This window comes from Podarcis melisellensis, assembly GCF_964234715.1.
Source record: "Podarcis melisellensis genome assembly, chromosome: 2".
Classification (NCBI taxonomy): Eukaryota; Metazoa; Chordata; class Lepidosauria; order Squamata; family Lacertidae; genus Podarcis; species Podarcis melisellensis.
The window spans coordinates 14511680-14525041 of record NC_138529.1 but is presented as its reverse complement, the minus strand read 5'-3'; the positions used below and the strand labels follow the sequence as shown (position 1 = coordinate 14525041).

General features: G+C 47.6%; 1 protein-coding gene across 2 annotated transcripts in view; it reads left to right on the top strand.

The window, feature by feature from the left end:
• ANKRD33 (ankyrin repeat domain 33) overlaps positions 1 to 6832 on the top strand; it is a 20193-nt gene extending 13361 nt beyond the window's left edge. For both annotated transcript variants that reach the window (XM_081898820.1, XM_081898821.1), the window contains 2 exons: positions 1522 to 1662; positions 4700 to 6832. In XM_081898820.1, the coding sequence (XP_081754946.1) occupies positions 1522 to 1662; positions 4700 to 5478 (920 nt within the window). In that variant the 3' untranslated portion in view covers positions 5479 to 6832. The remainder of the gene's footprint in view (positions 1 to 1521; positions 1663 to 4699) is intronic.
• The last annotated feature ends 6530 nt before the right edge of the window (positions 6833 to 13362 follow it).

Below are 13362 nucleotides of genomic sequence, written 5' to 3'. Positions count from 1 at the left end.
CCACAAAAACAGACCCAATTAAAAAACAACTCAAGATGGTTAAATTCACCAAAAGTGAAATCGGGGGGGGGGGGATATGAAACAATGGAGGAGACAGATATAATATACCAATAATAATAGTCAAGAATCAAAGCATCATAGAGTTAGAAGGAATCCTGAGGATCGTCTACTCCAACTTGCTGCAATGCAGGAATATTCAGCAATCCCTTATGGGGATAGAACTTGTAACCCTGGCGTTATCAGCACGAAACTCTAATCAACTGAGCTATCCAGCTGATATGTATTTAAACTAGAAGAGTGTGTTTGGAAGTGTATCCACTGAGTTCAATCCGAAAGCATTTTTCTTTCTCCAGGATTGAACTCTGCAAGAAAGAAGCAGAATATGGCAGTGCTTTTTGCAGAAGCAGTTAGCTGTGCATAGCACTGATTGGCTGGTGCCTGTGACTTTACCATGAAATATCCTCTAGCCTTCTTCTCCCAAACACACCTTTTAAAATAATGTTTCCTTTTCCCTTATTTTATTTTAATGGAAAGAACTTTTAAAAATAGGGGGGTGGGAAATAAACTGTCTTTCTGCAGCATGGAGAGAAGGCCAAGACTGACAGCTGAACTAGTGTTTGATTGGCTGGTATTTACATCTGTCATTCAAATTCTGAAGCTCAGTGGAGCTTTACTGGCAATCATTGTGGGGCTTTGAGGATCTGGGTAATGTGATCCCCCGCAATGCGCTAGATAACAGTCAGGTGTTGCCATTCCGCATCAGCTGCAGCTTCTATAACATCTTTAAGTGCAGCCCCACCCCCATTGTAGTAATCTATTTTGGAAGTGATTAACACTGGTTAACTGAGGCCAAGCTGTCCTAGTCCAGAAATGGGCACTGCTGATGGATGGATCAGTCACACCTGGGCCTGGGCATTACTCGCCACCGAAGACACTTGAGCCACTGGCAGTAATTTAGAATCAAGGAGCAACCCCCAAGCCATGAACCTAGTCTTTCAGAGGCTTCACATGGACACAATGGTAACTTGGGCTTGGGTCGGGCTGGTAGACATCAGCCACTCACAGGGCTGTCTTACCCATAGCCACTAGGGGTGCTGGACACCCGGGCGCCAGGCTCTCAGGGGCGCCAGGCAGAGAGTCTGGGCCCCGAGAGTTGAGTCCGGGGAAGAGCCCACCCATCGGTCAGAGCGCCACGGTGGGCTCTTCTGTTGCGGGCGGTTCTGTGCCGTGAGTTCAGGGGTGACCGAGCCAGCAAGACGCTGAGGTGGCCGACCGGGTCTGCCATCCTGTGCACCTGGGACTGGGCAACTGGGGGGGGTGCACTGGGCAGATCTTTGCACCCTGGCACCCCATATGCTTAAGACAGCCCTGGCCACTCAATTCCCAGAGGAAAGGAAAGTCTACATGGACGGGAAAATAATTCATTGTGTGTTAACTCTTGTGGTCTTCAGTGCATGCTAAACCTCTGAGAAACATTTCAATGCCTAACGCCGTTTCCTTAATCTCTCACTCTCCATGAAGGACACATCACTATTCTCAACTATCTTCTGAACTACTATCCAACACTGGAGCTGGAGGCGCGAGACTTGCGGGGTCTGACTGCACTCATGAAGGCTGCAGTACAGGGGAGAAACGACTGTGTTGCAGCTTTGCTCATGGCAGGTATGTCACTCCTCATTAGCCGGTTCAGGAGGAAAGGATTTTTAAATCCATTTTTTAACACCTGCTGCTCATCCTTCAAGTCTCCAACAGTGGCAGTTTCCTACAATGCCCCAATAATGACGCTGTGTCAGTAGCATTGTGGGAAATTAAGATGGCAGCTAGATCCAGCCACTTGGTGCTGCTTAGAGAGCCAAGCACCAGCAGTCTGGCCCTCCAAGTGTCCCTATTTTCCAGGAGCACTCCTGGATTTACAGAAGCCATCCCAGTTTCTGATTGGATCCCGGAATGTCCCGCTTTTCCTTAGGACCTCCCTGTTTTCATCAGAGAAATGCTGGAGGGTATGGAGTTATCTGGCCCCTGAGCCAAGGAGATAAGTAACTGTACAACCTTTAGAAGACATCTGAAGGCAGTCCTGTATAGGGACGTTTTTTAATCTTTAATGTTTTAATATATGTTGGAAGCCACCCAGAGTGGCTGAGGCAACCCAGTCAGATGGGCAGGGTATAAATGTTGTTGTTGTTGTTGTTGTTGAGTAGGACGTCCCTATTTTCATCAGAGAAATGTTGGAGGGTATGAACAACACATCAGCAATGGGCCCTGCCCTGCCAGCTGTCTGAGAATGCCCTGAGTGTGAGGAGGAACAGATGGCTCAAACACCCTGGCGTGCCTTACCTATGGAAACAAATCCAAGGGAAGGATGTTTTTCCCTTACTATTCAGCCTCCAAAGCAAATACAGTTCTCCTGTTTGATCTACAGTCGTACCTTGGTTTTTGAACGTCTTGCGACTTCAATGTTTTGGCTCCCAAACACCGCTAATCTGGAAGTTAGTGTTCCAGTTTGCGAACTTTATAACTTTGGAAGCCGAACATCCAACTTCAATGGCTTCAATGGAGTGCAAGAAGCTCCTGCAGCCAATTGGAAGTCGTGCCTTGGTTTTCAAACGTTTTCGGAAGCCGGACAGACTTCCGGAATGGATTCCACTTGAGAACCAATGTACGACTGTGTTTGAAAAAGGCTGAATTCTTCAAAAACACAAAGCAGAGGTTTCATGCAAGACTGAGTTTGCAAGACTGAGTTCCCAAAGGGTCTCTCGATAGCTAGTGACTCTTCACTCACCTCTTGTCAACACTGAATAACTCACATTAGGCGTAACTTCTGATAAGCCCCCTTAGTATTTGCAATCCTAGTACTGTACTCCAGTATTTCCACTCCTGTGCCAGTGATGGAAACCAGAAGCTCTGTCTGCTCACGTTCTCGATCTAACTCTGTAGATGCCTTTTCACTTTGTACCTACTGCCATCTGCAGGCCCTTGCAAAGGACAACATGTGACCGGTTCATGAGTGCCCCAGTGCCATCTAATGGCAACCTGTGGGCCAAATTAAACACGCTTGCAGGTTTTGTGCCTTTTTTTCTATTTAGTCCAAATAGGAAAGAGGTGTGTGTGTGTGTGTGTGTGTGTGTGTGTGTGTGTGTGTGTGTGTGATGATTCAGGATCAAGACTACAAGTTAGGGGTTTTTAACCACTTCCTTACTCACCATGAACCAGATGAAAGTCACCCCCCTCCCAAAAAAAATAGCTGCTCTCACCCCACAGAAGGACTCTTCCCATTGGTTCCAGCACTGGAGAACTAGGGAGATCTTTTCCTGCCCAAAGGACTTGTGCAATTAAGGCATGCAAAAGTTATATGGCCAGTACCATGTGCAATGAGCCCCATGGAGGTGTCATGGCAGGAATGGTCAAATACTGAGGAGGAGCTCAGGTGTCAAGGTGCTGTCAATGAGCCAGGGCAGGCACAGAGCAGGCACACACACAAAAGGCACGGGATGCAATTAGCTTTTTATTAGCAGAAAAAAACAGCAATAAAGCAATCTCCCTGGTTTGTCTTAACTCAATGAAGGCATAGCTGTCAAGTGCCCCTTGTTTGAAGAGACAGTCCCTTATTCCAGCACCATGTCCCACTGCTGTCCCTTATTGATGGATGTCCCTTAAAAGATGTCCCTTAAATTTTAAAGGAAGCAGGTCCTCTGCCTCCCTCCTTGCCGGCCAGGGAGGAGGGAGGCTCCAACTGTGTTGCTTGGCTGTATTGCTCACCCAATAAGAAGTCTACGAACGACTGGGGGGTGAAGCTTGCATGCCTTGTGTGTGGCTAGTTAATGCAAGCTGAGGGGTTTTTTGAATGCTGGACGCCATTTTGTTGCACGTGCTGCTGCAAACTTTGCAGTGCAAAGCCAGGTCGGGGAGCCGTCTTAAGGTGAGGCTGCATAGGCCTTGTGGTGCTTGTGATTCAGATTCTATTCAGTTGAACCTCTGGTTACAAAGTTGGTTGGACAGTGTTCTTGAAGCTACTAGCATGAGTTTGACCAGACTGCAGGAGCACAGGAAGACTGGAGTGTCTGGAACAGGTGAGGCTGCAGGTCCCTTATTTTGGCTGCTGGTCCCTTATTTTCAAGGCTGCTAGTCCCTTATTTTCAAATCTGTAAGTTGACAGCTGTGAATGAAGGCGTTGCTGAAACTAAGCCCTAGGTATGCCCTTCCCCTCTAGCCGCTCATCTTGGATCCCTCCCTGGCAGACGAAGGCTGCTTCAAGGGGATGGCCTCCTACTCAGGGCCAGTCTGACGCATTGCTCAGCAACATGCAGAATCCTCCACAAGCAGGGAGTCACAAGGGGTGGAAAGTCAGCAGGACTGAGACTGTCTGCACACCCACTGGCTCTCAGCTTTTAATCCTGACCTGGAGGGCCCTCCTTCTCCTGATGCCCCTTGATTGCTCAAGTGCCCTGTTTTTATCAGCTTCCAAATCATCCTTTCCATTGATTGCTCCTCAGTTTCCCACCACCAGGCTCCGGGCTCTAAGGTGTCATCCCTGGGGGGCTCTTGGGAGGCACTCTTTTTCATCTAGCCAGTCCAAGCTCTCCCCGGGGGGTACGGAGTCTCAGTACTGAACTACCCCTATCCCCGCCCCGTTCCTTCTGCACTATATACTGAAAGGGAACGGACCACGGCAGGCTCCCTAAAACCTTGCGATTTCTCCTAGGAGCCGACCTCGCAGCTGTGGACCCGGTGAAAGGAAAGACAGCGCGGGAATGGGCAGCCCTGACGGGGCGCTTTGAAACAATTGTCCGGATCCGAACCCTTCTGCAGCGCCCATGCGCCGAGCAGTTTTGCAGCAAGTACATGCCGCAGTGGCCCGCTCTGCCCGAGCTGGTGGCGCAAGCAATGGCCACAAAATCCAGAGCCAAGCGGCTGTCGGAGACGATATGCTCCACCTTCACCATAAATTTCCCGCACGACCCTGAGCCGGATGGTGTGATGGACCACATGGTGCGCATGACCACTTGCTTGGCCAGTCCGTTCGTGGGCACTGCTTGCCAAACCATCTGCCCAGACAGCCCGCCGGAAGTGGGGAAGCAGAGACTCTCGGTGCCCGAGATCCTGAAGGAGTACACGCCGGATCCTGATGCCAAATCCATGGTTAGTGCGTCGGCCTGCAATGGCCAGCTCATGACACCCACCCGGGTTCTGGTGCCCTACCGGCCCCCCAGCACCATCGTCAAGCTGCTGTCGTTCCCCTTGCGCATGCGCCATAACAGCATCTACCCCGTCCCGAAAATCGAACTCACCAAGTCGCCTGCTCAGTCGCCACCCAAGGAGAACGTGCCGCCACGTTCTCAGGACAAGCACATGCTGGAGCTGCCAAAGTGGCGCTATAAGGAGCTGAAAGAAGCGAAGAAGAAGAAAGAGGAGGAGGAAGGGAAACCCAAGAAGAAAGGAAAGGGGAAGGGGAAAGGCAAAGGCAAAGGCAAAAAGTCATAACAGCTTGAGAGAGGGGAGCTGGACAGATTGGGAAAAGAAACTGCAGTCAGCTCACATTCCAAGTGTAAATTTCAACTCGCAGATAGATCACTTCCGTCATAATTTATCAGTCTCAAAAGTAATTTTTAAAAGGGATGTTTTGTTTACCTTATTCCCTGATGACTGACCCTAAGGACTATTCTGTAGTGTTCCAGCACAATGGAGGTTCCTTGCTTTAAGTCACTCACCCCTATCCAGATCACCCAAAACATCTCGATCTCCCAGTGTGGAAAGCAGCTTTTTCAGAGCATCAGAACTTAATCCCTGTTCTCCCTGTTTCCCAAGAGAGACTGTGATAATAACCAAGATTTATGGCTTGGCTGTCATTAATCACCACATAATTATCTCTGTCAATGGAGTGTAGACAGTAGATGACTAGTCCGCCATCTTCCTCTCCCTGGAAGTCTCTACTCCAGTGGTTTTAGATAACATTATTGCCCACTCATCATTCTTGACCAGCTTTTGCCAGACTAAGGGACTAACAAATGGGATGCGTGGAACAGGACTTGGGTGCTTCTTGCAGAAGGGAACGCAGAGTAGAGCAGTGGAAGTGAAAAGTGTTTAATCCCCATCCTGCCCGCCATTTCTCAGCTCCAAATTACCCATTCTCATCAACCCCCATTTCCCATTCTCCCAGGTTTCAGATGCGTGTTTGCCCTTATGTACAGAGCTCTAGGGCAGAGGGAAATTTGGAGAGGATTTGGAACACACACCCCCAATGCACACAAACACACACTTCTCCGCTCTAATTTCCCTTCTCTCAAAGCAGTTCTGTTTAAAAAGGAATCAGGGAACAGCCACATACATTCACATCAGCGCTGGATTTAGAATGGTGTGGGGAGTTCCCCCACTCAAGGCACCAAGCTGAAGGGGTGCAAAATGACAACAACCTATATTTATACAGGTACCTACTGAGATGTTCCATAAAAAAGCAACCGTACCAAAAGGAATTATTGTGAAAGGAGGCAAAAGGAATTATTAGAAAGGGGGCAAAAATATATATATCCTTTCTCAGGGCACCATATTACCAAAATCCACCCCTTTTCACACTGATGGTGTGACATATAGTTCACCCCTAAGACTTCAATCTCACCAAGCCCTTGTTGCTTCCAAGGAAACTCTTTATACGTTAAGGTGAAGATGGAAGTTACATTGGTAGATAAGCAGGGCTGGGTTGGAAATGCCCTTTCCACCTTTAGTGCAAATTACGGGTATATACCATTCTCTTGGGACGCGGGTGGCGCTGTGGATTAAACCACAGAGCCTAGGACTTGCCAATCAGAAGGTCGGTGGTTCGAATCCCTGCGACGGGGTGAGCTCCCGTTGCAAAGTCTGTGCTCCTGCCAACCTAGCAGTTTGTAAGCACGTCAAAGTGCAAGTAGATCAATAGGTACCACTCTGGCGGGAAGGTAAACGGCGTTTCCGTGTGCTGCTCTGGTTTGCCAGAAGCGGTTTAGTCATACTGGCCACATGACCTGTACACCGGCTCCCTTGGCCAGTAAAGCGATATGAGCGCCGCAACCCCAGAGTCAGTCACGACTGGACCTAATGGTCAGGGGTCCCTTTACCTTTACCATTCTCTTGCACCAGATTTCAAGCTCTGGGATGGTGGGCAGCAGAAGTGGACTGTGGCTAGCTCTTGTGATGTCATCCAGATAGCACAATAGCACATGTGATGTCACCTCCCATATCTCCAAAGCGGTTTTGTCCTCGTTTTTAACACCTGTCCTGAAAACTGTGCAGCTGGGAGGAAGATGAGCGCAGTCTCTATAAGTATAGAATCCCCAGCGACTTCTCTTTAAATATTACTTCCGTCTTCACCCTTAGCAAGGCCCCAATGTGCTCGTCTCAAAATATTCACAGTTCTCATTCAGATGCAAAGAGACTCAGATTTTGCCATAGCCCTTTCAACTATACCCCTGTCTCACAAGCGTTTTGCATTTTGCTGACTTGGCAAAAAGTTCCTGACAAATCCCATCTGTAGCCTTACAGTAAATTTGGGATTTGTCAAAATTTCTCCGCAATGCTTTTTTCCAAGCCTTATTGTTTGCAGGGAGAGGAAAGGGGGACACACACACACACACACACAGAGAGAGAGAGAGAGAGAGAGAGAGAGAGAGAGAGAGAGAGAGAGAGAGCGCCTGAGAGGGCAGGGTCATTATTTAACCGCGGAAATTTTGGATCCCCTCCAAACCAGTGTGTGAGAGAGAAAGAGACAGAGAAGGAATGACTGACTGGATGACTAAAGTATGTTTGTTTTGCTTGTGTGTGTGTGTATGGCGTGTGCTGTACATGTGTATACATGGATGCATGGGATGTGTATGCGCATGTGTTGGGGCACTAGAGAGAGGGTGAGGTGGCCCTACCCCCTGCCAGCTCTAGCCACTCCCACTGTGTCCACACCCACTTTTGGTTTGATCCCACCCACCACTACCATGTGACCTCCAAAAGGTTGGCCTTGAGGAAATTCAGCCCTCTGGCCGAAAAAGCACAAAGGATCACAAATTTCAGAAATAAACAGCTCCAGGGAACAGGAGCTACACAACCAGCAGCAAATTTAATGCTGAGAGGAGTTTGCAAATGTCAGTGGGTTCCATCTTCCACCCCAGGGATACATCTGCAAGTGGACTTCTTCTCCTGCTTGCGGTATGGTGCTTTTAGGACCAAGTAGGAACCACCTAAAGTTCACTTCAGAAAATGGTGCCGCAAAACCCCATGATGGTGACGTATCTTGGATAATTTGGACAGGGCAGGCCATCCTAGCTCTGCTTTTATGCACACAGGTTGTCCGGGCTGAACTGAGGGGATCTTCCAGGAGGCCTTTATAGACCTTCTCAGTAAGAACAGCCTGGTGGGCAGAGTCGCTCCGGTAGCTGGGAATCCTTTAATTCCCAGAGACGTTCTTCACTTGGGGCAGCTGCACGCAGCACAACAGGAGCCCAGTTCTAGCCCTTCCTGATGCCTTGTCCAGAGAGAGCTTATTTTGCACAGAGAAGTGGCTCTGTGTCCTACTTTACAAAAGTGCTCTATTCCAAGAATACAGGAGGCCCTCCAGACGTTGTGAGCTACAGCTCCCATGGCCTACGATCAGGCATCATGTTGGATCTCCCTGCTCCATTCAAAGAGCTCTCTGGTGCCAGTCCAGTTTAAGAGGTAAATAGCACAGGTGCACTTCGACAGTTAGCACCCAGGCAGCGGGCTGAGATATCACCTGGTTCCAGTCCTCCCTGCTATGATGAGGTGTACTGTATTTCTATGTGAACTATAGTAATTATTTCTAAATTTGCATCTGTATAGATCAGGCATAGGCAAACTCGACCCTCCAGATGTTTTGGGACTACAACTCCCATCATCCCTAGCTAACAGGACCAGTGGTCAGGGATGATGGGAGTTGTAGTCCCAAAACATCTGGGGGGCCGAGTTTGCCTATGCCTGGTATATATGATACGCACATTCCATGCAAATCTGCCCTTGTTTATCCTCTTTTGTTGGTGATGCATGTCCTCCTCTTCCTCCTCTTCTTCTTTTTGCAATGATTAAGCGCCCGCCCTATATTACTGGGTGTGTAGGATGGGCCAGGGCAAAAGGAGAAGGGGCCCTTTACGTCTTCTTGATTTTAGGAAACCCTTAATAAAACTGAAAGTGATTGCTGTATGTGTGTTTATTAATAAACAAAACCTCAGAGCTGTGCCCGCTTGGTTGTTGCTGTTCCCATCACCGCCAACAGGACCGGATTAGATTAGAGGAAGCTTACAAAATAGTTCTGTACTGTAGGTAGTCTTTAAATTTCTTCCAATCTTCTTCCACCGACTCTTCTCCCTGGTCCCGCATTCTGCCAGTCATTTCTGTCAATCCCATATAGTCCATCACCTTTGTCTGCCATTCTTCCAAAGTGGGTAGATCTTGTGTCTTCCAATACTTTGCAATGAGTATTCTGGGAATTATCCTGGGAATTATAAATTGCAAACAGGTTCAAATGTCAATGGAATTAATCTTACATGCTTAAAACATTGCATGAGTAGAAAATGACATTTGCAGGTCTGCCCATCCCTAACTCCAATACAACTTTGCTCAGGTGTGTACGTAAAAGACGAGGGTTAGAATTCAGTGGTGTCCACTTCCAAGAATTCTGTCTGCGCAAGCATTCCAGCTTGCCAGACAGAACAACACCCCCTCTTCCTGCTGGGGGCACACAGGGAGGGTTGCCATATTTTGAAGAGCAAAAGACAGGACATATTTGCCGACTTTTGCTTTTAACTATGGACCGCTAGGGCGACTGTCTCCATGAAAAAGAGGATGTGTCCTGGAAAAAGAGGACATGTGGCAACCAGTGGAGAAGCCCGGCTGCACATATTCTGAGGCCTTGCACAGAGATTCCACTGATGGGGCTATTGAGGTGAATCTCACCCCATATGCACCACTGCATAGGTGTAATATTTTGTGTGTTCAGACCCAGAAAGCTCCCCCCTAAATAAATTCACACTTGACTCAAATTTTTGGTTTGGTTTTTGGCAGAATTTAGGCCACAACTTTACTGATTACACAAAGTGACTGGTTGCATAGACTCTGGTTCAACTAGCTCTCTGCCATGCAGGTATCACTGACCCAGGGTTCCAGCATAGGTCAGCCAAGGGTGAACACCTGGATAAGCGGAAAGCCGGGAACAGGCTATCTCCGCCACCCAAATGTCCCCCTGGACTCAGGCACGGGCACACCCCCCTCTCAGGGGTTGACCAAACCATCGAGTCCCTGGATTCCTTTAACAGAATAACCTTCACATAGGGGTGGCGAGAGCGTTCTCCCATCCCTATCACCTGAACCAGAGCCTATCCACAACCTTACAAGTTGTGACGATTTGCTATGCGGCAGGCGAAACCCAAATGGCAACAGCCAATCAGCCAAAGGGGGGAAATTCCTGCCGTGCCCCTGTGCAAACGACAGACAACACACGACGGCATAGCAAGGTCAAGCGCAAAGCCCTAAAAGTAGGGAGAGGTGTGCGGGTGTTCCGAATGCACGTGCCGAAAGAGGAAGCTCTGGGTCACTTGCATGGGCATAAATAGGTCCCTCAAACTGTTTAGACTGCATCCCATTGGCCAGATTGTTCCCAGCTTCGAGGGACCTACCAATTGGGTGTTGTGCCTGACCAATGTACCCATCCACAACACAGGGTGTCGGTTGTCCAGGTCTCACCGCAATACGTGCCCTCTTTAAGGGAGGAACCAATATATCACATAATCCTGCAACAAAGGAAAGTGTGTCATTAAAGGCAAAATTAAATGAGGGAATCTCTGCATGCAGAGGCTACACCAAGACCAGCAGTGGTACCTCTAGTTGCGAACTTAATTCGTTCCAGAGGTCCATTCTTAACCTGAAACTCGAGGCGTGCTGGAAAGATGTACTTAAATATTTTTTGAAGATTTAATTCACAATTTGGGGTTGCACAGTGTGCATAAGAAGAACACATGTCATATGCGTTATGAGTTCCTTGGAGTTCTGATGATGTCTTCTCCCAAGCAAGCTATGCATTGCTGTGAAAACGGTCAGTTGTCAATTTCACAGTCAGTTTATTGATATGCCACAAGCAGTTCTGTGCTCAAAGTGGTTCACACAAAAATCAGAGCCCAAGTATAGTAAAGATTTTATATATACAGTGGTACCTCGGGTTAAGTACTTAATTCGTTCCGAAGGTCTGTTCTTAACCTGAAACTGTTCTTAACCTGAAGTACCACTTTAGCTAATGGAGCCTCCTGCTGCTGCCGCACCACCGGAGCACGATTTCTGTTCTCATCCTGAAGCAAAGTTATTAACCCGAGGTAATATTTCTGGGTTAGCGGAGTCTGTAACCTGAAGCATATGTAACCTGAAGTGTCTGTAACCTGAGGTACCACTGTGTGTGTGTGTACACACACACACACACATACACGCGATAGAATATAATGCATAACATCACTGCAACATATCACTAAAAATGCATAACATCACTGCATCATATCACTAAATTACCAAAGCAGCAGCACTTGATGTCCGGAGACTATTTTTGACATCAAAAACTCAGGAGAAAATGACAGCTACCTGCCCACTGTAAAGTTCCCTTCCCTCCTCCCAGTTTCTCTGATTTACTAGTCCTACTGCAATGGAAGAGGCTTACTTCAGGTTTCTTTGTTGTGTTGGGCTGGACAGAGCAATATTGCTACGGAGAATGCAATGTTTTAATTCTGCTTGCAACTGATTGAAGTGTTGCCTCAGGCGGCAGCATTAATAAGGTCTAACAGTGTGGGGGAGGCCAAGCATGCCCATCCGACATGCCCTAGAGACCCATCAAGATTAAGAAACTGACTGGTCCAATCTCCCCTTAAACTATGGACCCCAAAGGGGTAAGGATGAAGTTAGAGCGTGACGATCAGAATGAGAAAAAACAGTATGCAGTGGCGTAGCATGGGGGTGCAAGGGGGGCCGGCCGCACCGGGCACAACATCTGGGGGTTAGGGTTAGGGGGCGCAAATCCACGGGTTAGGGGGTGCAAATTACTTGCCTTGCCCCGGGTGCTGACAACCCACGCTACGCCACTGACAGTATGTAGTCCTAGGACTACAAGTAGGACTACAAGAAGTTTTGTAAGGAGAAATATCCGAAGTGTTACAAAGTAGAAAAAGATAGAGATATTGGTTATGAGTTTGAAATGTAATAGGGAAGATAAGAAATGCATACTGAGAGATTAAACTGGAAAATTTTCAGACAGGATTGATGGAAGACAAAAAAAATGAATAAGATGTAAAAGTATGTTTAATTACTGTTGAAAATGATATGTTAAACAAAACTAATAAAAAAATTATTAAAAAAGAGAAAAAACAGTATGGATGTGTCTAAAAAAAGGTTTAGAGTGGGGCTGCAGTAGACACAGGCTTTGGGCACACTTTAAAGCACACCCAAAGCACATTTCTCTCCTCAAAGAATTCTGGGAACTGTAGTGTTCCCCGTTGCAGAGTTAAAATTCCCAGCAACCCTTAACAAACTACAGTGCTTGGAATTTTTTGAGAAGGAAAAATGTGCTTCGGGTGTGCTTTAAAGGTATAGCTGCATAGCCCAATTCTTCATTCAAATGTCACTCTGGCCTGGCCTCTCTCTCTGTCTGTCTGTCTGTCTCCCAAATGTCGTCATCAGAGCAGGATGGGGTTAGCTGTCCCCACAACCTGCCACCTGGGACACCTGCCCTCCTCTCAATTTCAGAATTATTCAAAAGGATCTTCATGGTCCCTTCCAACTCTATGATTCAGCTTTCTGTATTTGTTAATATTTTTATTAGCAAGTAACAGTTCTGGTGGCTTTTTCTTAAGACTGCCCCCCCTTTTATTATTATTACAGAAATTCGATTCTTGGCGACACAGAAGAAGTTCCCTTTCTTCCCAACCATTCCACCTGAGTACCAGAAGAACCATCCAGTGTAAAAAAAAAGTGCTTTCAGGGAGAAGATTTATAATTTCATCGCCATGCTCTGTGCCTGTTTTCTTCTTTATCTAACTTCTCCAGCACAGCACGCATATGGGATGGGGGCGGGCGGCACACGGATGTGGGAAATAGATGCTCGGCACACAGTGTCCTAGTTTGTCTTCAGCGTCTGGTGGGGAAGGAGAAAGGGGGAAGCTAAGGATAAGAAGAACCTTGCCAAATCAGGCCAGAGACCCATCTAGTCTCATAGAGGCCAACCAGATGCCTACAGAAAACTTGCAAGCAGGTTGTGAGCACAGCAGGCAGGTGTCTGTCTCTTTCTCGTATATATTGTTTTTTAAAGAGTAAAAAGAGTGTTATGTCCTGAGTTGAATAGGATCCAAAAGGCAGCAGTCT